At 38.6% G+C, this 27577-nt stretch overlaps 1 protein-coding gene across 1 annotated transcript in view; it reads right to left on the bottom strand.

Moving 5' to 3' along the window:
* Positions 1 to 21111: 21111 nt before the first annotated feature.
* The window catches only part of gabrg3 (gamma-aminobutyric acid type A receptor subunit gamma3), an 80722-nt gene continuing 74256 nt past the window's right edge, over positions 21112 to 27577 (bottom strand). The window contains exons 7-9 of the mRNA XM_030791434.1: positions 27117 to 27269; positions 23716 to 23915; positions 21112 to 21390 (exon numbers count right to left, since the gene is read on the bottom strand). Coding sequence (XP_030647294.1) covers positions 21112 to 21390; positions 23716 to 23915; positions 27117 to 27269 — 632 coding nt within the window. The remainder of the gene's footprint in view (positions 21391 to 23715; positions 23916 to 27116; positions 27270 to 27577) is intronic.

Genomic DNA, 27577 nt, shown 5'->3' with positions numbered 1-27577 from the left:
GGTCAATTTTCAAAGGTTTTGAGGCTTAAATTGTCCTCCAATTCTGGAATGACCCCTATGCCCCCCTATAAAGTGTTCAAACAAGTGTTCAAAAGAGCCTCTGCCTTTTGGCTTTCAAGTTCAGGCAGCTCTGGGAACACAAATTCAGGGATTGCTCCACATTGGCTTTCACATTAACAGTCATAGCAGATTTATGGCTTAGGGATGTAGCCTCATCTATGAGAACAGACAATTTGCTTGTTGATGACATTATGATGTTAACTATTTCAGTTTGCGTCTCTTTCGCTATGTGTTCAATGATTTTTGTGGAACTGTATCTTGAGTGCAGAGTAGTGACCATATTTTTTATTTTTTTTGTAATATGCCGTTCTGAATATGGTATCAGTTTGAGTCAGCACAGTCTCTGATGCAGCTCTAACCATGTTGCCAAGTAAGTCCTCTCTGCTTTTTCCAGTGAGCTCCTGAGCTATTTCGTGTGCCCTGGACAGCTGACGTCGTCCAATTTTGGTCCTTGTTGTTTAAGCACTGGATTTTAAAGTCAACCCACCCCTCAGATAAAGACAGTCCTCTTTCAGTTAGGACCCCAGTAGACTTTGCAGTGCTGCAAATGGAAATAAACAAAAACTTGTCTAATAAACATCATCATACAAGTAATCACATTTTGCACATTAGTAATAGAATGTTGTGTTGTGTAAGGCCAAAATCTCAAAAGTATTTGATGAACTGTTTACAATCTTTTCGGCCAACCAATGCATGGAGAGCTTTTAACAATTAATCCACTCTTTCAATAGCTCTGACAGCTACTGATGCCTAACATAGAAATTTGTTGATTTAATTATGTAGAGGTCTAAAATTACTGCACCAGAAGATTACTTTGAATGAACTATGGCCTCATTTGCATTCTGTAATTTACTTCAAATACCACAGATTTTCATGTTGTCTGACTCTTACCTAACTTCCTGCCTCTCCATTCTAACCAGGGATACCTCATTTTAAATTCCCTAGCCTGACTCTCAGTCCACAAAACTGGCCAAGAGTTCTCATCTAGAAAAGAACAAAGAGATATAGAGTGGGATCAAAGCACCGTAAAACACATGTTTGTTTTTATAAAGTCCAAGAGTGTCACTTGTTTTTGTTTCGTTTGGTTTTTTTTTTCTTTCTTTTTTTTTCATTTAACTTTATTCCAATATCCAAATTTTATTTTAAAATCCTGAAATGACACAGCTGCGGTGGTCGCATGTGTACACACTCTAGCTACTGAAACGTGCTCATTGGTGCCCAGGGTGAGTGAGGTGGGGGGGGGGGGGGGGGGAGCTGTCTGACTGGGCGATATATTTTTTTTTAATTTCATATTTGGCGATGTTTGCACAGTTTGCTCTCTCCCAATCCAGTGTTTGTCGAAAACAGTTAGCTCATGTGAAATTCTTTCAGAACGATTCGTTGATACGTATCCTTGCACATTTTTAAGTGGGTATAAGGAAATCCTGGAGCTTTCTTAGTGAGCATACGGCGTAGACCTGAGTATCACGTAGACTAGGCTACACCACTGTGTCTGTGACTACTGACTTCTCGTAACTCAGGGATTATGTCATATCATATGCATGTCTTAATTCTAGCTAGTCAGAGTTCTCCCTAAGGTCTGGAATCCTTGATTTTTTTTTTCTGTGCGATGCAATGTGAATTTGAATTTTGACTTGGAAGTGTATCCATCTCAGCAGGTATGAAGCCCTCTCATTACACTGGAGGATCTCATGTCGTCAGCAGAATTTTATCAATGTATTCTTTACTGCTCTTTGTAACTTAACATATGTTCATCTACCATTAACTACTCTATGAAAAAACACAATGACATTAAAAAACTTATGTTCTGCTGACTAAGACATAGGTCATAATTACAACAGAAAAATATTTATTGAATGATTTCTCTCAGTAAATACTTGAAAATAAATCCTTGTTTATTTTTAAGTATCTATAGAGAGAAATGAATTTCAAATATTCAGTGGTTACTTTCTTCCGGAGGATGAAAAACTAACATCTACATTGCAGAACCCTGAATATTAATGAGTCTTTCACATTACAAATGCAAATCACTATTAATTATACTTTCAAAGACTTTTAAAAAAGCTGCTGTACCCACAACAGATGAAGCAGTGCCCCTCTGTGCTAGCTCTTCATCTCCATAGCAAGCTTGTATGTCCAGAGCCTGAATGATGTCAATACCGCTTTCTTTGCAAAGCTTTCTTTACATCTGACATGACTGATGTAGGGCCCCAAAATAAGGTAGGGGGCAGGGAGGGGAGCTAGGGCAGATGAGAGCAAGCACTGTGATAATCTGACTGGTACCCACAACTTTCACCAGGCATTGAAGATCCACCAAACTGTAGCCACAGCAGGGGTTGCCAAGGTCAGATTCACTTGAAACCCAGAGGGTCAGACCACAGATACAAGTTGATTAGGGCAAGTACTTCTGATACAAGGAGACAAAGATAATTGTCACTTGAGAGCCACTGTGAAGTGATACACCAAACAGATGTCTACTCACTCTCGGTGGCATAATCCTGGTTGGAGCAATCAGTCCCTCAGGGACACCAGCAGTCTCTTGTGCGACAACAATACTCTTTTTAGATGACACAGAGAGCATCACCATCAGTAGCATCACTGGACCGCTGTTTTCTGACATCTTCAGCCTTGGTGATGCTTTCCTGCCTTGTTTTGTCTGAGTTCTGGCATTTCCCAGTAAAATGTCCATTCTGCCCACATCTATAGCAGAAGTGCTTCTATGGTGGTCTTCTAGGGGAGTCGAGGACTGCTTTAGAAGCCTCTATGTTCGCACCTGTAACTGAAAGCATCTGGTAAGTTGTCTCCTTGTTTAGGTTCTTTTGTGGATGTTTGGTCCTTCAAGACTGACAGCTCAGAGTCATTGGTGGTTCTCAAGTCTGGTAAAGTTCTCAGAGGTACTCTTAGATGAGGTACAAGGAGGTACAGCACACGCCTCCTTGGCTTTGGCTGGCTTACCCACCACAGCTGTAACCATAGATTTGAGCTCTTTTATTTCAGTTCCCAAGCTCTGAATCTCAGACTGTTTTGCATCTACTTCATGTTTTGCGTGTACATGATGCACTGGTGTCTTGAGCTTCATTCTTGAGGCTTTGTTCTCCTTCAGAACAAACCTCACTTAACAACTATAGAGAGCTTGGCAGCTCCATTTTCCTTTCTTGAATTAACACCAGGTTGGAGTTGTCAAGTGCTTCCAAACTGGCCTCAGGGTTAGCGATTTCACACTGCTTTAACAATCTCCAGTGCTGGTGCTAAGGACTCTCGAATAGTCTTCATCTTTTCTGTCTCTCATGTCAATCACTTTCCTCTACCACGAGCCACGCTTGCTTTAGCCAGTGGTCAAATGCTCCTCACCTGCTGGTGTTGGAAGTGTTCCCAAGAAGTATGTGGCGAAAGTTTTTTTTCTTTTAAGTCATCTAACAAATCATTGGCTAATGGGTTGCTGTGCACTGGAAGGTAAAGCTTGCAGATCCTCCACTGTCTTACCATCAGCCTGCAACAGTTCTTTCAGTTTGCTGTTGAAATCGTCAGTGGCAATAGAGGCTTCACCTATGATGATAATAGGACACATCTCTCCATCATCAGCAGGCAACAACTTAGGAGGAGTGTTCCTCTCCTTCCTACTCTCTACATTCACACAAGACCATCAAACTTTAAAGTCTCGTATTGAAAATCCCTCTCATCACACGCACATGGTTCAAGCATTTGACAGTTTGAAGGGTTTCTTCAATTTGGACTATCTCAACTTCCTCTGGGACGATAGCTATGAGCACGTGAGCCACATCCAAACTCTCACTTAGGCTCCAACTCTTCAGCTCTGACACTAGCTTAGCTCAGTCTTCTTTATTTAATTTACTTTTGCTAGACAACCCATGACCAATCCCAGCAGTGCCTCCATGCTTAATGTGGGCTATGCCCTGAGTTCCAATCATATCTTCGACTCATTCTCATTAACTCTAATAGACTTAGTGTTAGACATCCTGGTCCCCCCTAATATGTTTGAAGGGATGGATTTAAACAGTTACAGGCAAATGAAAGAATTTCCACCCCCAATTATATAGTTTTAATTTTAACACAAGGATAAATATACAACAACCAGTTCCTATCACAGGCATAAATGTCTCTGTCGCGCGAGAGTGATAAACACAAACCACACTCAACTCAGATTAAGATTAATTCCCATAATCCCCATAATTCCCAATTATTTATTGTATAATTACTTAAATAAAAGTTGAGCTTAGTACACTTTTGTGGGCGGCACGGTGGTGCAGTGGGTAGCGCTGTTGCCTCACAGCAAGAAGATTTCGGGTTCGGTTTCCGGCCAGGTGGCCAGGGTCCTTTCTGTGTGGAGTTCGCATGTTCTCCCCGTGTCTGCGTGGGTTTCCTTCGGGAACTCCGGTTTCCTCCCACAGTCCAAAGACATGCAGGTTAGGTGAATTGGAGACACTAAATTGCCCTTAGGTATGAATGTGTGTGTGAGTGTGTTTGTCTATGTGTCTGCCCTGTGATGGACTGGCGACCTGTCCAGGGTGTTTCCCCGCCTTTCGCCCTATGAGCACTGGGACAGGCTCCAGCACCCCCCATGACCCTAATCAGGATAAGCGGCTTAGATAACGAGTGAGTGAATGAGTACATTTGTGTTTTTTATGTTTGTGTTCTTCCTGTTTACAGATTTCACACAAAATACAGTGTTTTGAATACATCAATAAATTCACAGAACACAAAGTCCGTAACTATAGAGCTCAGCCACAATTTAGTTGGCTCACACACAGACACACGCACACACACACCCACACACAAAGGCAGCAACTGGGAGGAAGAAAGATGTCAAAAAAACAAAAAAACATTGCAGGTCAGAGCTGTTGCTTGTGTAGGGTGTGACCCAAAACCAAACGGCCACTTCACCCCTTAGTGAGCAACAGAACAAAAGTAACCTGTGATAGTTCTGTGGTTTCCATGTGTTGTCCATTCCTGAATAGTATGGTGTGGTGCTGATGTGTGGTGTTACTACAGGAGCTTTTAGCAAAGGCCCAGTATCTTAAAATATGATTCTTGATGCTAGGGCATTTCAAACATGATCAAAATTCAGGCAAGCCTGTGTTGTTAGGCTCTGCTAGCTAAGCGGTGTGTAAAAGTTTAGTCACTTTACTCATTACAACACTCACTTTAGCTGATAAATTAGTTTAGCACACTTGTAACCAGAACAGCATATCAAACTTTGTGTGAAATTTTTTCCGTACAAAGTATGCACAAACAGTACAAAAACTTAATGTTGAAATGAAAACTCATCAGTTTCGCTTCTCATTCTCTTCTCTCCATTCATTCTCCCTCACTCATGCTGCATGAACTTTAATCAGTGAGTTAGAAATATAAAGTATGTCTCTAAGGAAAACTTTTATCAAGTCATAAGAAAATTCATCGATTATAACAGAGGGCCATTATAAAATTATACATCTTAATACTTTTCACATAATCATAACAATACACAGTTTTCTATATAAAACCAAGCTACACAGTCATAAGGGCTCAATAAACACAATGGTTGCTTTTCATCCTCACATATTTGTTAAATATCTGCTGAGGAAAATTAATTTTTGAAAATATAGTAGTTACTTTCTTCTAGAGGATGAAAAACTAACATCTACATTGCAGAATCCTGAATATTAATGAATCTTTCACATTACAAATGCAAATCACTATTAATTATACTTTCAAAGTCTTTTAGAAAGCTGCTGCAGCCTGTCATCATCTTGATAAGTTTATCTCTGTAAGTAAAGGGCTGCTAAAAACATTCCACATACAGCACAGGGCAGTGTTCGCGGTTTACCTCAACTCCTCCAGACTGATTGAAGTCAATAATTAACTTAAGAGTGCTCTCTTCTTGATCTGTGCACATTAATCAGTTTCTCTTAAGCTATGAAGCCGAGTTTTATTTTCTCAGATCATTTGATGATGTAAAGAGAGAGAGTGAATTTAAGCAGGTAGACCAGGAGCATACAGCCAGAGAGATAGAGAGAAAGAGAGAGAATGATGTTAATTTTTACCAGGGGAGCATGCTATGATTACCTGCCAGAGCCAACCAATCAGATCCATGACATCCGGATGGCAGCCCTCAATTTCTGAATACAAACACTCCAATGGGAAGAATATGTATGTCAGAGGGCAACTGTGTTTGCTTGTGTAAGCCGCATCTGATCTGAACAGATAGGAAAAGTCTCTTCCTTTCACATGGCGGCCTCATGCTGTAATGACTTATTTGCATATCTATGACTAAAATATATTGCAATCACAAAAGCTTATCATTTTGTGAGCATGTATTGGTTAATTGCAGACAGGGGAGATGAGACTAGTGTAGACTTGGGTCTAATTGGATTTCTTATCACAAGATCAAGTTTACAAAGAAACAATGCAATGTTGTGGTTATTAAATTAATGATGCAGTTTGAACTTCTGGCTAGGCTTTCTGACATATACTCATCAAATGGGGCTGAATACGATCTGTTATTGTGTTATGAAAAACCATGTAATCCGCATGATATCGGCCCTGAGCGTTGTGAATTACATTTTTTCAAAGATAGAGCTGAAAAACAAGACTACTAACAACCTATGGAATAAGGTATTTATAGCACACAATAATGAGTTCTAGTGGGATATTAAAGCCAAACACATATTCTTCACAAAGCCATAAAAAAAAATAAGAGCTCCTATCACAAAACAAAAGACTATAAAAATTGTCCAATGAAGTTTATTGCAGTAAGTTCAAGTGTGTAAACGCTTTGATATGTGTCTAGAGAAATGAGGCGTGGTATATGGTGGGAATGCACAGAAAATCTATTCTCATTTTGTTCTCAATAATAGTCATCATGCTGATATTAGCACAATGTTCCAAACGGTGTCTGCGTGCAGCAGGGTACCATAAACCATATTCAGCCATTGACCCATTTCTCTTCTTTCATTGCATACATCAGGCTGTAAAGATGATTGAACACGCACATGCTTTCATTCATGGCTTAGCTCCGCAATATGTTTGAAGAACCATTTTTGATCGTTTTATAGCAGCCAAAATACAAATGTAAACACTCTCTTAAAACTGATAGCTTTCGGTGTATTGTACACTTTGCATCTCTGGAGGGGATTCCCGCAGTTTGCTTACATTTTCACTGGTGTTACCGTAACTGGCTGTCTAATCGAGTTGATATGACACTTGTCAGCCAGTATTTAGATCTGCGATGAGGAGGTCTTTGTTTTCCAAGATTTAGGTCTAACTGTTATTATTTTTAATGACTTGAACTGAAAATCTTAATCAATAATCTCCAAATCTAATCAGAATCTAACTCCTGTTATCCTCACAGAGAGCATACATCTCACGGGACAGTCTGGTTACCATGTCAACCACTGTCAATGACTCTATGGCAAATAAAACTGTCCTGAGCTGACCCCAACAAACTGACACCTCTAGTCTGACTAGATTACAAGGCATTTAGGGGCTTTAGAGACATCTGTGTCACTGCTGCTAATCAAGATCATGACTGCGTTTTGCATAATCAGGGAAAAGAGGTATGGAAGAGTTTGCATATTTTCAAATAGGCAAATAGGAAACTATTTCTAGGACCTAGACCGCTACAATGCTTACCTAATGCTGAGTCTGAGTTTGTGAGAACTTTCTCAACTTCTGAGCATAAATGAATAGCTGATAGTGCAGAAAGAAAAAGTCCCTCTGTAAACAGCCCTTGACAAATTACCTCGTTGCGTCTTTTGAAAAATGAGATCATGTGACCTGGCGAGAATCAAAAAAGAAAAGGGGAAAAAAAGCAAAAGAGAGGAGTGAAGACAGTTAAAAAAAAAAAAAGTTTATAACCTGACCCTGAACGATCAATACGTAATAGCCAAATAGTTAAAAAAAAAAAAGGTGCAGATGTTGTTCTCAGTCATCAGCTGACTTAGAAGCTGACAACTTACTGAGATGATAATGGCAAATGTCGTATCTTAAATAGATAATAGCTCTTAGAACCATCAAGCAATCAACATTATTAAACCCATTTAAAGAAGTTCTCCTAATTCAGATTTTACCGCAAGAACATTTTCTGTCATTTTGCCAAATCATTCAGCCTGTGCGAGAGATAACTGCTGTCAATGATGAACTTTAATGGTTGGGTAATGGACTGGCTAACCAATAGTCTACACCAGTGCTGGCTGACAGGAGAGGTCCTGGGTGCAAGTCTGTCAGTTTTGAAGTAGTGTTATGTTCTGCAGTAGTCCACATATTACTGATGTTCTTAATGTGTGAATGAAGTTCTGTATTTAATGGATAATATTTAAGTCTTATTAGGCATGGTATTAGGCATTGTATGTTCAGAAAAGAATGTTCCGGAACTGGCTGCAAGAGTAATTATTGGACAATGGTCAGTTGAAGTAAGTAGCGAATCAGACCTTCTCAGTAGTAGCAGACTGCAGTGTGTACTACATACTGAAATATTTCACGAATTGATCATGTAGAAATGGTTATTGAGCTGTCAGATAGTCAGATACCGAATATGTTTTGGATTGAAACAGTGTGTAGTTTTCTCAGAAAGGGAGCTTTAACTGTGATCTTGAATGTGCCAATTGGATTTTTTTTGTTAAGTCATATGGTGAATATAGACTATTGTAGGAACAGGAAATTGTTGAGCCAATTCTGCTTTTTGTGACGACATTTCTTTATTCAGGTTGCCCCATTGTCTTCTCTGTTGCCTAGTAACATTGGCTGGACAAGACTATCTTTAATGGGAAAGGGTAGATATTGATTTCCTTGGAAAATTATCCATACTGAGTCTATAATTTTCCGCTCAACTCTTGATATAAAGTTATTTAGACAGACTGATTGTCACCGCTTACATGGACTCGTTTTTTATTTTTTAGATTTGCAGGAGCGAGGGACCAGAGTAATGAGATATCTGACTTGTCTATCTGCTGCTAACTTACTGATCTTAATGCTTTTTCTGCGCACAGCTTGCTCTGATTAAAGTCAGGTAGTAGAGATGTTTTTTGAATAGAAAAATATTGTTGCCTTCATTAACGTGCGTGATGAAAATGTGGGGGGAAAAATGTTTCTCTTTCTTCTAAATACAGTAATAACTGTTGTTATAATAAATCTGGAGTATGATATTACAGTAATGGTTTGCCTTTGTTGTGTCAGAGTTACATGTAGAGTGATAAATAACTTATTCAAATGCGACTGTCTTTAACAAATGCTCTTTCTACTTTTTAATTGAAAAAAAATCGGCCTCGTTGTGAATTTGTTTGCTTGTTACTCCACGATTAAGAGGTACAAGTATCATTTCATGTCTTATGAATATTCACATGCATCTGGCTTCATTAGATCTAGAATCTTCTTAAGGCTCAAAACAAGTAGGATTCTGCATGAATTTGGAGTTAAAGAACAGGACAAGTTTCAATCAAAGAGAGTCAAGACAAGAAATCAGAATGTTATCTAGCAGAGGGTTGATGAATGTGACTTAGGACTAAGCAGAAAGCACAGGCAATGGTTAACAAGCCAACCAGATTTAAATTTAAATAAGAGTTACTGATTTAAATATACTTCTCGCACAGTACAAGCTGTAGTTACTTTTTAACCACCTTGAGCACATCAAGGACATTATTTCATTATGTCATTGAAGACGACTCATTTATTGTTTTTCTTTTAGCTGTGTATTTCAGTATGGTGAGCTTGAGGAGAGCCATAAAAACAAGAATTCAGCTTTATGCAGAAGATGACATTATGTATGCACTAGACATCAGGAACCGAACAAAAAAACTAGGAGAGCTTTCAAGTGAAGTAGGAACATTGTAATGCATCTTAGCTCAACACCTTATAGCACACTAGATCCCAAGAGTAAAAAAATCATCCCTTTTCACTGAGTATATCTGATACTATTTTGCAGATTGAGAGCACTTGGTAATGGAGGAGGGAGAGGAGAGGAGGAAATCTGTGACCTCCTGCAATGGCATATTCATCATAAGCATTTAGCTCCCACCACAGCACTCAGGTTAGACATGCCACTCCCTCCTCCTAAAGGAGCGTGGGTAAAAATAACTCTGGGCAGGACTGCTACCTGTGTTTAAGCCATTGTTTTTAGTCATATGAGAAACATATAAAGAGAAAAAACACACAAACAAACAAACAAACAAACAAACAAACCAAAAAATGTCAGCATAGCAGAGAATTTAGAGTAACTTTATTTTAACATATGTAAGCTAAAACCAGTACAATCTATCAATACATTAAAAAAACAAAACAAAAACATGCTACTGTAAATTCTCAAATAGTGGCTGGGTCTCACATAGTGTCCGGATCTCAAGTTATAGCTGGGGGTGCTGCCTGTTTGGGCAAAAAGAACAAAAAAAAAAAAAAAAAAAAAAATATATATATATATATATATATATATATGTATGTATATACATATATAATATATACACACACACGCGCGCACACAGACACACACACACACACACACACACACACACACACACACACACACACACATATATATATTACAGAAAGGCTCAGGTGGTAAATTAATGAAAGAGGCATTATAGTTACTCAAAGAAAATGTTTATAATTCAAAACGTAGAAATGTTTAAGTGCCTTCTGGCTAACTGACAACAAACATAGCTTACTGTTTCTAGCTTGGCTGAGTAAACATAAACGTAAGGGGAAGGTTTTCTTAACAAAGAAAAGCATTTCCACTCTCTCACACATAAGTCGGTTTAAAGAAATAGCTGACATCATTTCACGTTTACAGGCTACATCATTATATGTCAGTGTACTCATAATTGGAAGCATTAAATTATGATGCCGATACTAAGGACAAGTGTTTACCATGCTGTATCAGCATGATACAAGCACCAACAAGTAGTATCGGTGCATTACTAAAATTCACTACCAAAAAAGGACAAATCATAAATAATGACCTGTCTCTAATAATAGCCTGTCTCAAATAAGGGCCTGGTTCTTTCTTCAGTTGAGGTAAATAAAAGGCCACTATTTGAGGATTAAGCTCATATGATATGGTACAGTCGTTTTATTTAAAATGCTTCTGAGTCAGTTATGATGTGCCCCTCACTTTGAAAACGTCCCCCGTTTTACCCAAGGAGAACTAGCATATTTGTATTTCCTTGACATTTCATGGGAATTGAAGATCTTGTAATCCTGATTTAATTTATTTTGGGGAAAGACCCTTTCTCATCTTGGCACGTTGTTCACAGTAAATCATCTTCTGGAAAGCCTGTATTCTTCTTTTTATCACTTGTACTGACTGCAATACCTGGTTGTATTTTCCCATTGCAGTCTACACATAACAAATACTCATGCAGTAGGGACAAGCTACCAAAGGGAAATTCTCATCTTCAATATTTGTAGTAATTCGTAAACCTACTTATCTTTTGCTATCAAATTTCCCTTGTACATCTCAAGGACTAGCTTCCTGTGTGTGTGTGTTTTTTTTATTTTGTCTTAACCAAACGTCTAGGGTATTGTTCAGAAATCCATTTGGAATGGATATTCCAATCACCTAGCCTGTGATGCCAGTATTTGCTGTTTAGGATTCTAGGCAAGCTCTTGGATTTATATTGATCCGGTCTGTGCTGACTCCGAGAGGCAGTGTATTAGAAGATCATTATTTCAAACATACTTATTAACATACAAAACACTCTACACGCATTCAGAGCTTTTCTTCGGAAAAATGAGGATGTCATCACTCGATAAACCAATCAAAATCACACTGCTTCAGCAGTGAGCTCACTTTCTAGCGATCCAACTTTGCTTGGTATTTATTTCAATTGATCAGCCTGCTGATCTCACATATTACTGGTTTCTCACATAAAGTTGAAGCATAGTCCTAAAGTAGAGTGCAGTGTGGCCCATGTCCAGATATAGAATGTGTTGAAAAACTAGACATTTGAGTTTTTGCAGCGATTTTGTTTTTACAAGACATGTATCCAGGCTAAGTAAACAAACAGACAGACAGACAGACAGACAGACAGACAGACAGATAGATAGGTAGGCTTATTTATTTATTTATTTGGTAGAACTTTGGTTTTATAATAACTTACACTAAGCTTGTTTAGGTGTTGGTTGTAAGCTTCATATGTTCAGGTTGTGGGAACATATAAATATTTCATGTTGACTCCATTTCAGACTAAAATATGCATGTGAATTTGTTTTAGGGCAAAGTTGTAGTCTCTCTGTTGAGTCTTGAGAAATGACAACAAAGGCTCAGAGTTAAGAGCAGCAGAAAACTTTTAAAACCTTCCTGCAAAAGGGGCTCCCTGAAATATCGTTTTTAGAGGAAAGCTGAATAGGAGCTTAATAATTCATTTTCAAGTGGATATTCAAATTCAGCTTTATGCTGTTCCCTTGTACTAACAGCTGAGCAAAACATGTCTACTGAGATGAATACGCTAACCTTGAATATACATGAAAATTCCTTCATTTTACCGTTGAAAAGAAAGATTTCATGTCTCCTGAATGAATTCACATTTTCTGTCATCAGAGTCATCAGAGGAAACACATTTCAATGTAATATCAAAATCAGTAATATCAGCAGGTAAAGCAGGGATCTGTGTCTAGAAGTGTCTTAAGTGAGGGTTTATTGTACGGGTAATATAATCATCTATTTGTAAAACAGGTCATTTACTTACTAATGTTAAGCTTTCTGAAACTGCTTGGAGTGGCTTGACAATTGTCACCAGCAGAAGTTCAAAAATGACAGCTGATTTCAAGGAATTAAAATCAATTTTCTTTTTAGTCTGAGATTTCTATGTCTTTGTCTTGGTCCTAATACCTACTTTGGAACATTTGTGAAGAAGATTATTTGTTGATGTTCCGAGGTTGAATCATTTGGGTACTTCCAAAAGGACGTAAATGATGACCCTGTACTGTACCACAGAGATGTACAGGGACCTAGAAACCATCACACCTCTTCAGCAGATTCTGTGTTTTACAGAGTCAGCTATATTGAGCTATAATCATCAGACCTGCTATCACAACAGTATGATCTGAGATTTTCTTCTATATCTCAGCTCAAGGCACATCAAGGCTTAAGCCATTTTGTTTGTTCAGTGTTGGACTAAAAGATGTTCGTCTTCTGAACATATTCTTGTTTCAGTCATCATGATTGCCCTAGTAAATGTAAAGTAATGTTCATTTATAGCAACACTGCTCTTTCTGAATAGATGCATGTTTTCCACAGGAAAAAAAAGATCACCGCTTATCTCTGTAATGCCACAAAATATTTCTTTATTCTTTTTTTTTCATTCAGAGCTGACTTGCCAGATTTTCAGTCTAAGGAAGTGAAAATAATGTAGGTATTTTATGGTCATGACGTAAGCAGAGTATTTTTAACAATTTAACAAATAAAATAAAAACACCAAAAAAAAAAATCCTTTAGGAACTAAACCTTTACACATTTTCCAGATTCATACACCCTGTCTTGTGTTCAGCCTCTTTTCTTTGTTCCAGAATGTGTATTTTTACAAGTTGTAGGTATTTATATTTATTCTAGTTTCTCCTGAGGGTGTCTCATAGTTCAAGGTTTTGACAGTAGTTTTGCCTCCAGGTTTTCTGAAAAATAAAGATCTGTAACATTCTTATCAGTTAATATATTGTATAACTTCATATGGGCTGGGGGCAGCAGTTAAAGCGATAAATAAACATAACATGTAGTGGTCATATCCCTGCTGGTGCTGAGCTAACCACACTTTTCTTAGATGTAAATTATTGCCAGTAATTCTGAATGATTATTTCACATTAGAAATCTGGGATTGGGTTTTCTCTCTATTGTCTTTCTTGCTTTCTTTGTTTCTTTCTTTCTTATTTTACACTTTCCTTGAGAAATAGTAAAGGGTCCTCGCCACAGTCTTGGAAATGTCATGTGATCATTAGAGAAGAGAGTATACACCTTTCAGATGCACTTTCTCTGTGACAGACTGCACTGTTTTTCAATATTTCAGACCTAACACTTAAGGTGCAGCTGTGTCTAACATGGCTGGCAAACATAGAACATACCAAAATAAACATTATGACAGCTTGAGTGTGTGTCTGTGTGTGTGTGTGTGTGTGTGTGTGTGTGTGTGTGTGTGTGTGTGTGTGTGTCTGCGTGGTGAAATTACCTGAAGTCTTGCTCGGACCAAGTGTCCCCAAAAAGGATATAAATATCTGACAACCTAGCGGGGACACACGCTGGTTCCAGTCGGAGAAAAACCATTTTTGTCTTTTTTTTTTTAAATGACATTGCTGTTATTGATCAACAGTGAGTGCCAAAATGTTTCTTTATTTATGGTTATGGTTACTGTTAGAGTATGAAATAATATCCCTTCCTTATTTCATTGTAAGGTATCCAAAGATTTGGCTTGTTATTTTTGTTGTTTAGCTGTCTGAGAAGCTCATCCTATAACTTCTCTTCAGGAAACACTTATTGGTTTTGAGACTATTTCACCCAGAGCCTGCGAGCAGACATGGGTAAATATGAGGTCGTATCTGTCAGGGAAAGTGATGTCAGCTCATCCACTGTGTCTGGCAACAGGAACACATGACCCCTGGTGTCTGCCCCTGAAGATAAGCATCACTGTCTGACTCCTGCTGCTACCAAAAAGTTGCCTCTACAACAATGCAGTCTCAGCCATCTAAGTGAGACTATCAAAACTGCATGAACTACCTTAAAACAAATCCACCACGAAGCAAAAGCCATCTGCAGTTATGGCATGGTTAAGTGCAGTGAGTAATTTGTTTTTGGAAGGCATGTTGAATTTGTCTTCAAATTCATTCTGACAGGGGACATAGACATATGAGCCCATTAGATGCCAGAGAGACTGGGCCAGAGTCTGCTTCCACAGGAAATGACTTCTAAAGTCTGAGGAGAACATGCGATGCCTCTCTTAGCATCACGGAAATCCCTTTGTGCCAATTTAAAATAATGAGATATCACCATAGAAACAATCCTCCCAGCTTCTCTATAGGTTTTAATGGGGGGGGGGGGGGGTCCCAGAGTATAATGATCTTCCAAAATAGTTTTTTCTTTTTAAATCAAGAATCCATTAGAGACGTGACTGAATTGCTGGCTTGATTGCCAAACAATGCCTTTACTGAAGTCCTTTAGTGAGATAATTGCTTGCTCCTCTGCTACCGCAAATCTTCAATTGCATTTCTCACTTACCTCATTCCAGCTGACCTTCTCACAGTCCTACCTGGTATGTATAGTAAGTCTCTGTGATATAGAAACAGGTGGTTACCAGCTTTTACACTTTTGTTACATATGTAAGGGGTACCTGAACTGGTACCCCGGTTTGTGAGCTCATAATGGACTTTAAGGCAATTGCCCCTTCACTCTGTTTGTGGTCCTTCATCTTTTGATGGGGTAGGCTGTCTGACACTGGGGGAAAAACATTAGAGAGATCTATCTCTCTCTCTCCCTCTCTCTCTCTGTCTCTCTCCCTCTCAGAGACATTTGAGAATTCTTCACTTAAAAAACAATAGATTCTGATAAATTACCTTTGATCATAATGAATGACTGAAAAGCAGTGGAGTCAACCCACTTTCATTAGTGTTCCCTCACCCTGTTCTCGTATCACCGCTTTATCCTTGCCTATTCTGCTGCGATTTGTGGGTGTCAGGTCGAGACTGGTGAGAGTTGTCCATATTTGTTAACCTGACAATGAGTTAAGAGAGGGGTAAAAATGCCTTAAAAAGTAGGTCAGACACTTCAGCTCTGAATCAGTTGTCTCATCTTTGGTCTCACTTCATTATGCCTCCGGATGAGCACAGTTCCCATGGTAACAGTTCCAACAGTTTAGTGGCACAGAAATGCAGGAGTTCCAAATAAGCCTTCACAAGTCTATGAGGGAGAGAAGTATGGGTTAGCTAATGTCCACAACTCCATAAATGCTGTAATAAAAAAGAATACCATATTTTCAGTCATTTTTCCCTTTATCTGTCATAGGTACTCCACATCAATACCCAGTATATGCGATATTTGGTCGAACTCACCGTGTGTCTTGCAATATTAATGCGAGAAGGTGGGTGGATTATTTTGGAATCCACCTTCAGGAGTTATGTCATAAGCGAAGGTTTTTTGAGAATATTGCAATATGAGATGTTGAAGGGTTACTAGGTAAACTTGAAATGACTTCTTAATTTGGTCTTGTTTTCCACTGATGTAAATGCCACAGGATGAATTTTTTTTTCAGTCTGTTATGTAGTAACATATAAATAACTAATACTCCAGTGTGGTCAGTAAACCTCAGCGAGGTAGAAACTCTGTAATGAAATGTCAGACTTCATTATTTAATTTTTCTCCGTCAATTTCATTTATTCTCCTCCACAACACCTCTAACCTTAGAGCCTGGCTACATATATGAAGACTCTAGTAATCTAAAAAATTTTCCCCCTGTGTAACACTGAGGATATTATTGCGTTTTATAAACGAGTTATGAGCGATGAACAGCAGTGGGGATAGAGCAATACCTTACAATTCAAGGAGACAATACTGATGGTATGAAGCTTTTTTTTGTTGTTGTTCTTTTCTAGAATTTTAGAAATGGTAGTTGTTGGCTCTGTCTTTCCTGTCGTTTACAGACAACAGAGGTGATTTACCCTGAACTGAAACTCTATTCTTCTTGACTGACTTACTATTAATTTTCACACCATGAGGACTCAACAACTGTGAACCCACTGCTGTGTCAGGACTCGCAATCTTTTCAATGCGATTAATCAAATGAGAAGTAGTAAAATGTTCTGTGACTGATGCATATGCTTATGCACAGTGACTAATGATATTCACAGGGCTGAGATAGGCACGTATCTGCTGCACTTTTGTCCTGCGTCTGATCTTTTGAATCCTATGTCATAGCTGACAAAGTTAGAGATGTAAAATTGTTTGACAGTGTTCATATGAGTGTGTTCTTAACTTGACAGAACTCATCTCATAAGATGTCTTATCCTGTCAACGACCTAAAAATGTCTTAAGAATCATGTCACAGTCTGACTTAAGACTATCAGTGTGTCTATTCCTTATTGTCTTGTCAAATATTTCATGCTAAAGGCTGCGCTACACTATGAGGTTGTCGTAGTGGTTATGATGTCAATTGAGTCATATTGACAATAGTTATCACTCAGTAAGACAGCTTATGATATCAGTTGTGTCAAGCAAACAATATATTCGTAACAATGTCAAATCAAATCTTTTTATCTTAAGAACATATTTCAAATGACAATCAAGAGGAAAAGTGTATTTGACAACTCAGTCCTACTTATAAAATATCTTTAATATCTGTAAATACATAGAACTAAGTCACTTATAAAGTGCAAGGTAAAGTAGCAATGATATACAGAAATGAAAAAAAAAAAACAAACTCCAAAACTTTATTTCATGTCATCTGGGATACCTCTTCACTGTACATCTGAGTTATAAAAAGAAATACAGGTATGAAAATAGTACAGATCAGAATGGTTTGTTTGTGGACAGTCCTAAAAGTTACGTACACTGTCTGTTTTCCGGTCCAATAACACTGTCAATACAATCCCACTGACAAAACAGCACATCGTTGAGAAAAGCTAACTCAACACTTGCATTTACTCGCACATCGCCAAAGACATAAGTAATACATCAATTTGAAAAAAAAAAATTGTCAATACAAACCCAGTAGTTATGAAGAAAATCTGGAGTTTGAGAACTGTGTCTACATGACTACAGAAGAAAAAAAGGGCTTTTGATAACAATTGTTTTGAGTTAATGACATGATAATATTTAGTCTCAGAAACAATAGGCCACTGACACAAATCTATCCAAGGATTGCTTGATTGCTTTTAATATGAAGAAATTTGAGAAATCATTAAAAATTTTAAGCTTATGGAATTTAATGCACCAAATATACAAATTCTTTCTAGAGTATGTCGTCCTCCATTGCCGTCCAAATCGGTGAATTCAACATATGATATCTTTGGCATTGTATCGTATACTGATAATGCTTCCTTAAACCTAAAATAAAATTGACCTACTCCATCAATATAATCCTAACCATGTGAATGTCTGATAAAGGAATAAGTAAAAGAAAAAAAATCAGAGTGTCAGTTGATTGGTTTTAGTAGTCAATATCTAAATTTTATTTTCAATATAAATTTTACTCTCTGTCACAAACAATTCTCTGAACGTTTGCCACACATGTGATTTGATCTTGTTTAAAATCTTTTGGCTCACTGCCAGTTCAAAATCATAACTGAATTTCACTGTAATGACATCCATCTATGACCTCAGTCTTCTATCCATTAAAGTATGCTGCCGACTGTATTTTCAGAGAACATGTCAAAACTTGTCCGTACTGATAGAAAAGTGACCCAGTCAGCTTACGGTATGCGTAAACCTTAATTAGAAGGTGACAAGTAAAATGTCCATACCACTACTTCTTTTGGTTGGTTCCATGTGAAGCAAATAAATTATCCTAAATTTCAGTATTAATATGGCTTTAATTGGCCAGCAAGAAATGTCTGTATATTGAGTCTCTCAACACTGTTTGTCTACAGGAGAGAGCAAACCCAGAGCTCTAGTGATGATGGGATAAGTCTACTAGCACCACTCATATGAAAAACCACTGATAACCATATCACGCCAAACTAAATTGACAACTGCAATAATAACTATAGTATGTCTAAGCATTTACATGACTAGAATCAGAATTACAAAACAGGTCAATAACGGATCAATAACCCCAAGAAGCCACAACAGAAATCACTTGAGGGGAGGCTCTCAGAGACGCTGGGGTGGAGGGGGGGGGTGGGGTTGGGGTTGGGACCAGGGTAAGTCCGAGAGTTATTAGCTCTGCAGCAGCTCACGTCACATATACCGATGAACTCAGCACGGCAACAAGAAAGCACATGACAAAACTTCAGCAATAACCTAAAGAAAACACTCAACACTTCCTGTTAGGACTCGTCAAGTGCGCTGTACTAGATCTAGAGTGTCAAAATAAAAGGCATCAAATCATCAAAGTCTGATCTCAAAAAGAGACTGTTGTGTCGAGAGAGACGCTAATGTCAGCAGATAGAAAATAACCTTGACAAACTCTTTGTGTTGATGTTTTCATTACCTCGGTGTGAATCTACTGTAGCTGCCAGCAGAACAGTACTATTTCCATGCCACCACAGTGATTTCTACTGGAGTATCATTCCAAAATTAAAAAAAAAAAAACAAAACAAAAAGGCAAAAGGCTATAGTAAAGAAATGCTACACTCAGGAAAGAGAAAGTGGATGAAGGAAAATTCGTTGGATGACAAATAATCTTTCTGTCTTAAGGACAAACACACAAAGTGAAATAAACACCAAGGTCAATTGTGGTCTGGCATATTGCCCAAGCTAAGTGAATGAAAAATACTGAACTCAATGATTAATTATTAAAAACAAAAGAACACATCCAATAGACTTTGCTCCAGATGTTTGGTGGCCAGGATAAAACTTATAATGAGTTTTAAGATGAAACTAGTATATGTTGAAGAACCTCTCTGTCCTTCTTGAGGGTTCTATAACACTTGTGCAGATAGCCCTATGGCAACTCATTGCCATCTCCTCATCCAGGCTAAACACAGTGCTAAGTATGTCTTACTCAGCTGCACGCACACGCACACACACACACACACACACACACACACACACACTCACACACGCACACACACACACACACACACACACACACATACATATATATATCATCATTTTTATATATATATGAGGCCAGTGTATAGTATATTGCATTTTTGCACCTTCTAGCTCACTTCATTTTGTATTCATTTCCACATCGTTCAAATGTGATGGATGTATGCATGTTCAAACCAAAAAAATTTTGTCACCTTCTTCTAGCCTGTGTGGGATCTTGTTCCAAGCATTCAAAGGATTTGTAGAGGAATAGAAAAGGAAACTGTGAGAATTTAGATAATCTGGGGATGCTCTGGTCTGTGCTTATCATTTTTATTTATTTATTTATTTATTTTTAGCATGCAATTACTGGTTTCAACTATCTGTTATATAGCATTTTAAATTAAAATATATACTGTTGACTAAATTCTGTTTTTGAGTGGAAAAATGAAGCTATAAAATCTAGAAATATATGCAGGCCTTTATACTCTACATACAAAAAAGAAACATAAAATGAAATTGCACTGAAATTATTGTGCATTTTCAAGTTTGAGATAAATTTCATCGTAACCATCATCATCATCACTCTCACTGTTCTCATCTTTGTTATCATCATCATCATCATCATAATTATCTTCATCATATGCAGAGGGCCTGAAAATGTTGCAGAAATAAGGAAGTGATTCTCAGCTAAACTCCAGATGAAAGAACAGAGTGACCACAGCAGTGGTCAGTCAAAACCGAGCACCGACTGTCCCTATATCGACTTTCTTTGCGCAGACCTGTGGCTAACCTCCCTCCTTTAGAAGGCACTATAATTGGTTTCGAGTGGCTCCCAGCATGCCTGTAACTCTGGTTTTGACTGACAACTGGATGGCAGCTTTCCTTTTAACTACCCAGTGAGACCACCTCAGTAGCAGAGGTCAAGGGGTGGGACTTACAGTGGCATTTTCCCCCCACAGGTTCTCAGAACCTTTCCTGTTGCCCTCTCAACCAAAACAAGCCAAGCATTCTTTGAAAAATGAGACGTTAGGATGGATCTTTTTTTTTTTTTGTCTTGATACCTGAAGAACAAAGGCAAATATTACTGGCAGAGAAATGCCAGCAGACCAACAGCCCGTGGACACTAGCCTTCTTGATCGGCTGGATGAAGCCCCAATTCTTTACCTTATGGGCTATAGCGAAGTAGCTGTAACTTTTCTTATGGCACTGTATCTGTAGTGTGTCACAATCTACCAAAAAAAGTTTCTTTGATGACCCAGAGTTCTCATAGGAAAAACCAGCTTCAATATCTTTTTATGAACTGTCACAAAAAGTCATGGTTCAATCTGTCCTTCTCTGTGTTCACACCATAACCCAAGGTATAGTCCTCTTCCCAAGGGGGTTATTGGGAACTGTTAAAGATAGAGGTAGCCTACCCAGTAGACGACATTGAACAGTAGGAAAGAAGTGGGGAAGAATACTCGGGAGTAGGCGTCCAGTTCCAGGATGTCTATGTGGACCCGGCCCTTCCGCCATGCCCCCCCTTTGCATTCCTCATAGCAGCAGAAGAAACTCTGGCAGTCTTTGCCATCCAGGCACTCGTAGACACAAGCATCCTCAAACTCCTGCCAGTACATGGCGTTATTGAGCGTGATGACAGTAGGTGGGGGTCCCACATCCAGCACTGAGTAGTTCTATGGAAGAAGGCAAGAGAAGGTTTCAGAGTTGTCAGTTGTCAGTGGTATACGTTACAGTCCCTCAATTCAATTAGCCTCGACTTTAGGTATGTACAATGAGACCCTGATGTGGCCTAAGGCAGCAGAGTGTCATGGTGTATACTAGCTTTGACTCAAACCATATTCAAGCACAGTTTATTCAGCTAATCAAGGTCCTAAGCAGATCTGGATTCAGGTGTTGTGTTAGGGAAGGAACAACATCCTTGGAAAGGGGCTTACCTATGTTTTCACCCATTACACGTAAGCTTTACTTTGGTAGTAATACTATGATTTTGTGTGTAGGCAAAGGAGAGTTGAGAAATTTTGAGGGCTGAGAGTTGAAAGTTATGTGGAAAAGTCACACTAAGGAAAAGAAGCAGGCATTTCATCATTAGGAAGAGAGGAGGTTTGCAGGATCTGAGCAGAAGTGCACTGTCATGCAAGCAGAATCCAGTCAAGGCCAACAGGGAGCTGTCATTCCAAAGCCTGAGCTGAAGGCGTGTGCAGAGAGCCCCTCCTCTCCTGAGCAAACACTCCATCCCTAGGGGTAGGGCCAGCCAGCTGTCAATCACATCTAATCTAACGATGCCTTTATATGAATCTGTGTTGATTCTGTTAAATCTTGAGCCTCTTGATTCCCAGAATCCAAGAATCTTGCTTTCTCTCTCTCTCTCTCTCTCAACAAAAAAAGAAAGAAAGGAGGACTGCTATTATGTCTTTTGTCTGTCTTGTGTGTTCATTATTAATCTTGCCCTTAAGCCGTGGCCAATTAAAACATTAAAAAAATATTCAAAGGAAAATAGCGTCATTTATACAACGTTTGGTTTAAGTAAAATATTGAAGGTAATTAGGCTTTTCTCTCAGTATCGATGAGCCTGAGTTTGGATGAGCTTGAGTCAAATAAGAAGAGTAGGTGGAGTTCCCACCTCCAGACTGCTGCCACAAAAACAGTGAATCACTGATATATCAGATTTACTCACCCATTGCCCATGGTTTGGCATTTGAATACATTGAAAAACAGAAAGACCCACATCCTTTGGCAAACAAGACTTCTGATATCCATATGCCTTCTTACAGTAAAATACATGAGAAATTTGGAGACAGAGGAACCTATCTTCCTATGTTTTGGGTAACATAATGTTTTATCTTTTTTCAAATAAGCAAATTCTAGGGAACCGCACGATGAAAGAAAAACAAAGAAATTGGTTGTTGTGGCAGCTAACAACAGGTAATTTAATCTGAATCTTCATCTGCTCATTATGTGCAAGAATGGACAAAAACAAATAGCATAAAAAACATGAATATTGATATTATGAATGATGTTACAGTGCATCAGCCTGCTGTAAATTAGGTATCAGTCTGGCTCTGTGTTGAGGGAAATCTTGGAGGCAGAGTCTGTAATTTAATTCTGAAGCTTTCCACCCACAAAACCCCCGACATTTTCCATTTTAAAGGGAAACGTCATCCTTTTGACTTATGTTCTCATTATAACCCGTGTCTCTGATTATTCTGGATAACAGACTTGGATTTCCATTTTGTTATTATTATTATTATTTTTTTTAACCAAAAACATTTATTTTCTGTAATTATCAAAAATGTGCTTAAAAGTTATCGATTTAATAACAATGGTGGCTGTGTTGAAAGTAAACCAAAAAGAAAAAAAAGGATTAAAATGGATTTCAAAAATAAGACAAAGATCTTTTTCATGTCAGTTGAGATTCCTCTAATAATGCGGTAAGAATTAATCTTCTGTTATAATCTTGTGGACACTGGATGTGGAATGAAACTACATCTCTTACTGTTGGTCTTCAGTACAAAGTGTAAAGCTGCCATATTTGCCTCATTCAGCCTGTAAAGATTGATATTTTTAATGGACAAACTGTAAACAAGAAAATAAACTGCTGAATGTTGATCTACCATAATAACAAATCAATGCAATTTCAGTAACAATTCAATAACAATGAGGTAATTGTCAAAATGGGCCCACACGCTTTCTAGGGTCAACTTTTTCTTTTAGCAGGACCTAAAGGAACTGTGCTAGGGGTTTCTCCACTCGTATGGTGGTTAAAAAAGCTAAATGGTAAGATGACAAATTGTCGTTTTGCCGATGTGCTAATCAATTAGGACTCTTAAGCTCAGTGTACACAGTAAGTGTCCTGATTCCTCCATCAATACACATTCTGAACAAACATACCAAGGGTGAATGACAAAGCACTCTTCCATCTCCTTGAATGTATATTACCATATGGTCAGAGAGATGACTCATGCTGCGTCATTGATTGTGCTAAGGACAAGGGAACTCACTGAGCGCTTGGGTTTGCTGCACACAGGTCTGCGAACGCTGTAAGAGTAATAGTTGAGCGTGGCGTATTCCATGAGGGCCGCAAAAACAAACAGGAAACAGACGGTGACAAAGAGGTCCATCGCAGTGACGTAGGACACACGAGGCAACGACGTCCTAGCAACCGTGCTGAGTGTTGTCATGGTCAAAACTGTAGTTATTCCTGTAAAAAAAAAGAAAAAATAAGTGAAACAGTGTAATCATGGGGGCAGCTGAAATCTTCAACAAAGCCGTCACTAGTATGCATAGTGCATACTTTTTAATAGTTTTTAATAGTTTGTTATAATAATAAATTTGAAGTGGGATTTTCTGCAAATAAATTTGTTTGGAGTGATGATGTGGTGAAATCTCACCATGGTCCAATATCCTATTACTTTACGAAACCATAGGCTGCCTTGTATCATTTTACTTTATTTGTGAGTTCATTTTTGTTCATTGATTTGGCACCTTTCCTGTGGCCACTTCTTGTAACACAGAGTTTGATGGAGATAGAAAAACCTGCAAATTGAAAATTTCACCCACGCAAAAGCACCTCATGTTGGTCTGACACACACAAACATTCACACACACACACACACACACACACACACACACACACACACACACAAACGTATACACCCACACACACATAAACCCAGCTGCACAGCTCTCCTGAGCATTATAGAGATGCCTTCAAGAAACCTGCGACTGTGTTGCTCTGTTTTGCAGAGGTTTCTATGGAAACAAGTGAACCACATCTATTTCAGTCAAGTATTTCACGCTGGGTCCCATTCTGCTCAGGCTCCATATGCCTCTGCGGACTAGAACTCACCTGCAGGTCTGCTCTCCTCTCATACACTGCGACTCAGTCAAAATAGACTTGTGGAAACTCACTGAAGATCATTCATCAACATTATGTACTTCTTGAAATCAACCATGTATTGCTACAGATTTGTATCCCTGACAGCTGGTTCTTTTGGGGGGCACTTTAGCATTAGGGTTGGGGATAGGGGTAAAGTTAGTGCTGGGGTCATGTCTTGGAAGAACTAACTCGTTGTAAATTCACAGCTGATGGGAGGCCACAAATATTGGGCCCATGACTGTCGCTTCTTCCCTGGAGCTGCAGCTGCTCCGTTCTCACTCAGTTCAGCTCCTTGGAGACAATGGAGGGCCTTACCAATGCTGCTCATTAAGGAGCCTTGAAGTGAATTGCACTGTGTGAAATGTTTATCTTATACAGTGACTTTTAGGAGAGTAACATATGATTAATTTGAAAGTGGATAAATGAGCAGTCTAAATGATTGACAGTTTAGACATGTTACCCGAGAACTGAACCTCAAAGACAATAAAATTCAAATGGTACAGAATAAAACCTCAAGGCATCAGTTGTGGCCCATTCAAAAATAGCACAATTCACCTAAAATCTTAATTAAACTCAGCCATGATGTTGTTGTTTCATACTTATTTTTAGCCAAAAACAAACCTCCAGCTCAATTAGACTGCAATGATTCAATTAATTAGAGTAGCGCCTTTCTTAATTATGAATTAACTGAATTTGCTACAGTTAAATTTGGTGAATTTTGTCTCCTTTCTTGTAAATGATTTGTGTGAGATATTATGGGTAAAAGGTGCTCACTAATAGGGGCTATTGTAATAATTAGCTATCGCTGGGTTTCTTCTCTGGGTGTCCTCCACTTATGTCTGCATAAATTCAACCTCCTAGGTACTCTGGCATTTCTCACCTGAATAAATGTTCACGCCTTCAAATGTTACCCCCCCTCCCCTCCCCTCCTTCCCCTCCACTCCAACCCCCACCCCCTTCAGTTCCCCCCTCCTGTGCCATGAGCCCAGCTGTAACTGTTCCTGGAGTCTACGAACCCTTACTTCAAACTACACCTTGGAAAACATCTCTAATGAGCCAGGTCTGAACCCCAAAGCCCTACATGCTGTCAGTGTCTGACTCTTCTCCTCTCCTCTCTTCTCCACTACTCTCGTCAGGTCTCTCCCATCACCTGTGCCCCCCCCCCCCCTCGTCATTTCTCTTATTGTCGGCTAAGGTCCTCTCCGTTCTTATCTTTCCTGTCTTTCTCTCTGGACTTCATCGATCAACGTGGACGCCTCGAGAAACAAATCTCTATTTTCCTCTCTTTCTTTCTCTCCACTGAGGGCATAATGACTTCTTTTGTCAGACAGATTAATTGCATTCATCCTTCTTTTTCAGTCTTGGCTGTGTTACTTGCCTTTTCTTCGTTCCAGTAATCTCTCTCTTTCTGTCTCTAAACTTAGACCCTGATGGTTAACCGAGTGCCATTGTCTGTTATGGACCCTGTTTCTTATCCCACAAACATATAGCAAGTCAACTATGCTCCGATTCACTCTACTGGGGATGTATAAGCCAGCTATGTGTTTGTCAGACAAAAGGGGTGGAGGGTCAGAGGTTTACATGGGCACTGAGGGGGGATAAGAGCATGACAAACGACTTTTCATGAATGCTTCAATTTAAATCCACTCTTTCAGTCACTGCTTCATGACAAGGTGTGATCATTTTTCACTGCGTAAATCATTTTGTTGAGGAAACAGTGCAACATGTACTCAGTAAAATGAGAACAAAAAGTTAGTCTTTGTTGCCAAGAAGACCTGGTAAATTCATCATCATAAAATCAGACGGCGGCAACTGCTTTCAGTGTTTAATAATTCAACAAGTCAAACAGTGTTTGAAAATATACTAAAACATGAACCCTATTCTATCTACTAGTGCTTTCAGTGTTCATTAATAAGAACACATTAAATAAATGACATCCACTCCAGCAAATAAATGCCACGTAACACAAAAAACACTACACTACAAACAAACCACACACACACATGTGCGCGCACACACACACACGCACACACACACACCATAACAACCAATGAGGAAATATCAAAGCAGAGAACCTGATGAAATGAACTGAAAAGAATTACCTTGGCCAGGATTGCACATGCAGCTACTTAAGCAGAGCAAAAAAAAAAAAAAAGGCATCAGATGGAAGGAAGCAAATGGAGGGAAAGATTTAGCAAAACTTAGACAAAGAAAAGACTAAATTACATCATGCATGGTGGAGTGTAAACAAATGAGAACAATTTTGCATGGCGCATTACATATTGCAATTATTTTTCACCACACAACATCTAAGAGTGGAAAGAGACAGAGACACAACACTTTTTTTTTATGAATTAATCTGATTTGAAGATTAATTCAATATGAAGAAATTTCATTTGTCTGGTGCTTCTGATTGAAGTTTAACTGCTAGACAAGGTTAACTGTTAATTTGTTTCAACTCTAAGACATTGTACCAGTAAGACTGAGAGAAGAATCAGATGTTCTTTTGTAATGCCTTTATACCTAGGGCTGTCCGGGCTGGAGTTGCGTCTTTTTTGATCCAGAAGGACACCCAGGAGAGTACCACAGTCAGGATGCAGGGAATGTATGTCTGGATTGTGAAATATCCCATTCTTCTGCTGAGGTCAAAGTACACGGTCATCACCACATAGTCACCTGTATGGAAAATCACAAAAGAAAATTACAAAATTGTTTTGAACATTATCAACTGACACCATTGCTAATTTCTGAGACACATTAGTAAAGTTCCCTGTAAAATAATTCTGAAATGTACACTCATAATGAATGAAATAATAAATTTTTTAATCATTGTAGGTTTGGGCATGCAAGAATGTTGGCTAGTATGTTGATCACAAAGAAATGGGCAAATCTTTTGTGACTTTTGAGGAGTGCTCCATTGGAGCTTTGTTACCATAGAGATGCCTGTGTCCAGGTGACAGAAGCATTTTAAAACTCTTGGTGAA

Source organism: Chanos chanos, chromosome 14 (assembly GCF_902362185.1).
Source record: "Chanos chanos chromosome 14, fChaCha1.1, whole genome shotgun sequence".
NCBI classification, from domain to species: domain Eukaryota; kingdom Metazoa; phylum Chordata; class Actinopteri; order Gonorynchiformes; family Chanidae; genus Chanos; species Chanos chanos.
Note: the sequence above shows the minus strand (reverse complement) of the source record. Positions and strands in the feature narration are given on the sequence as shown.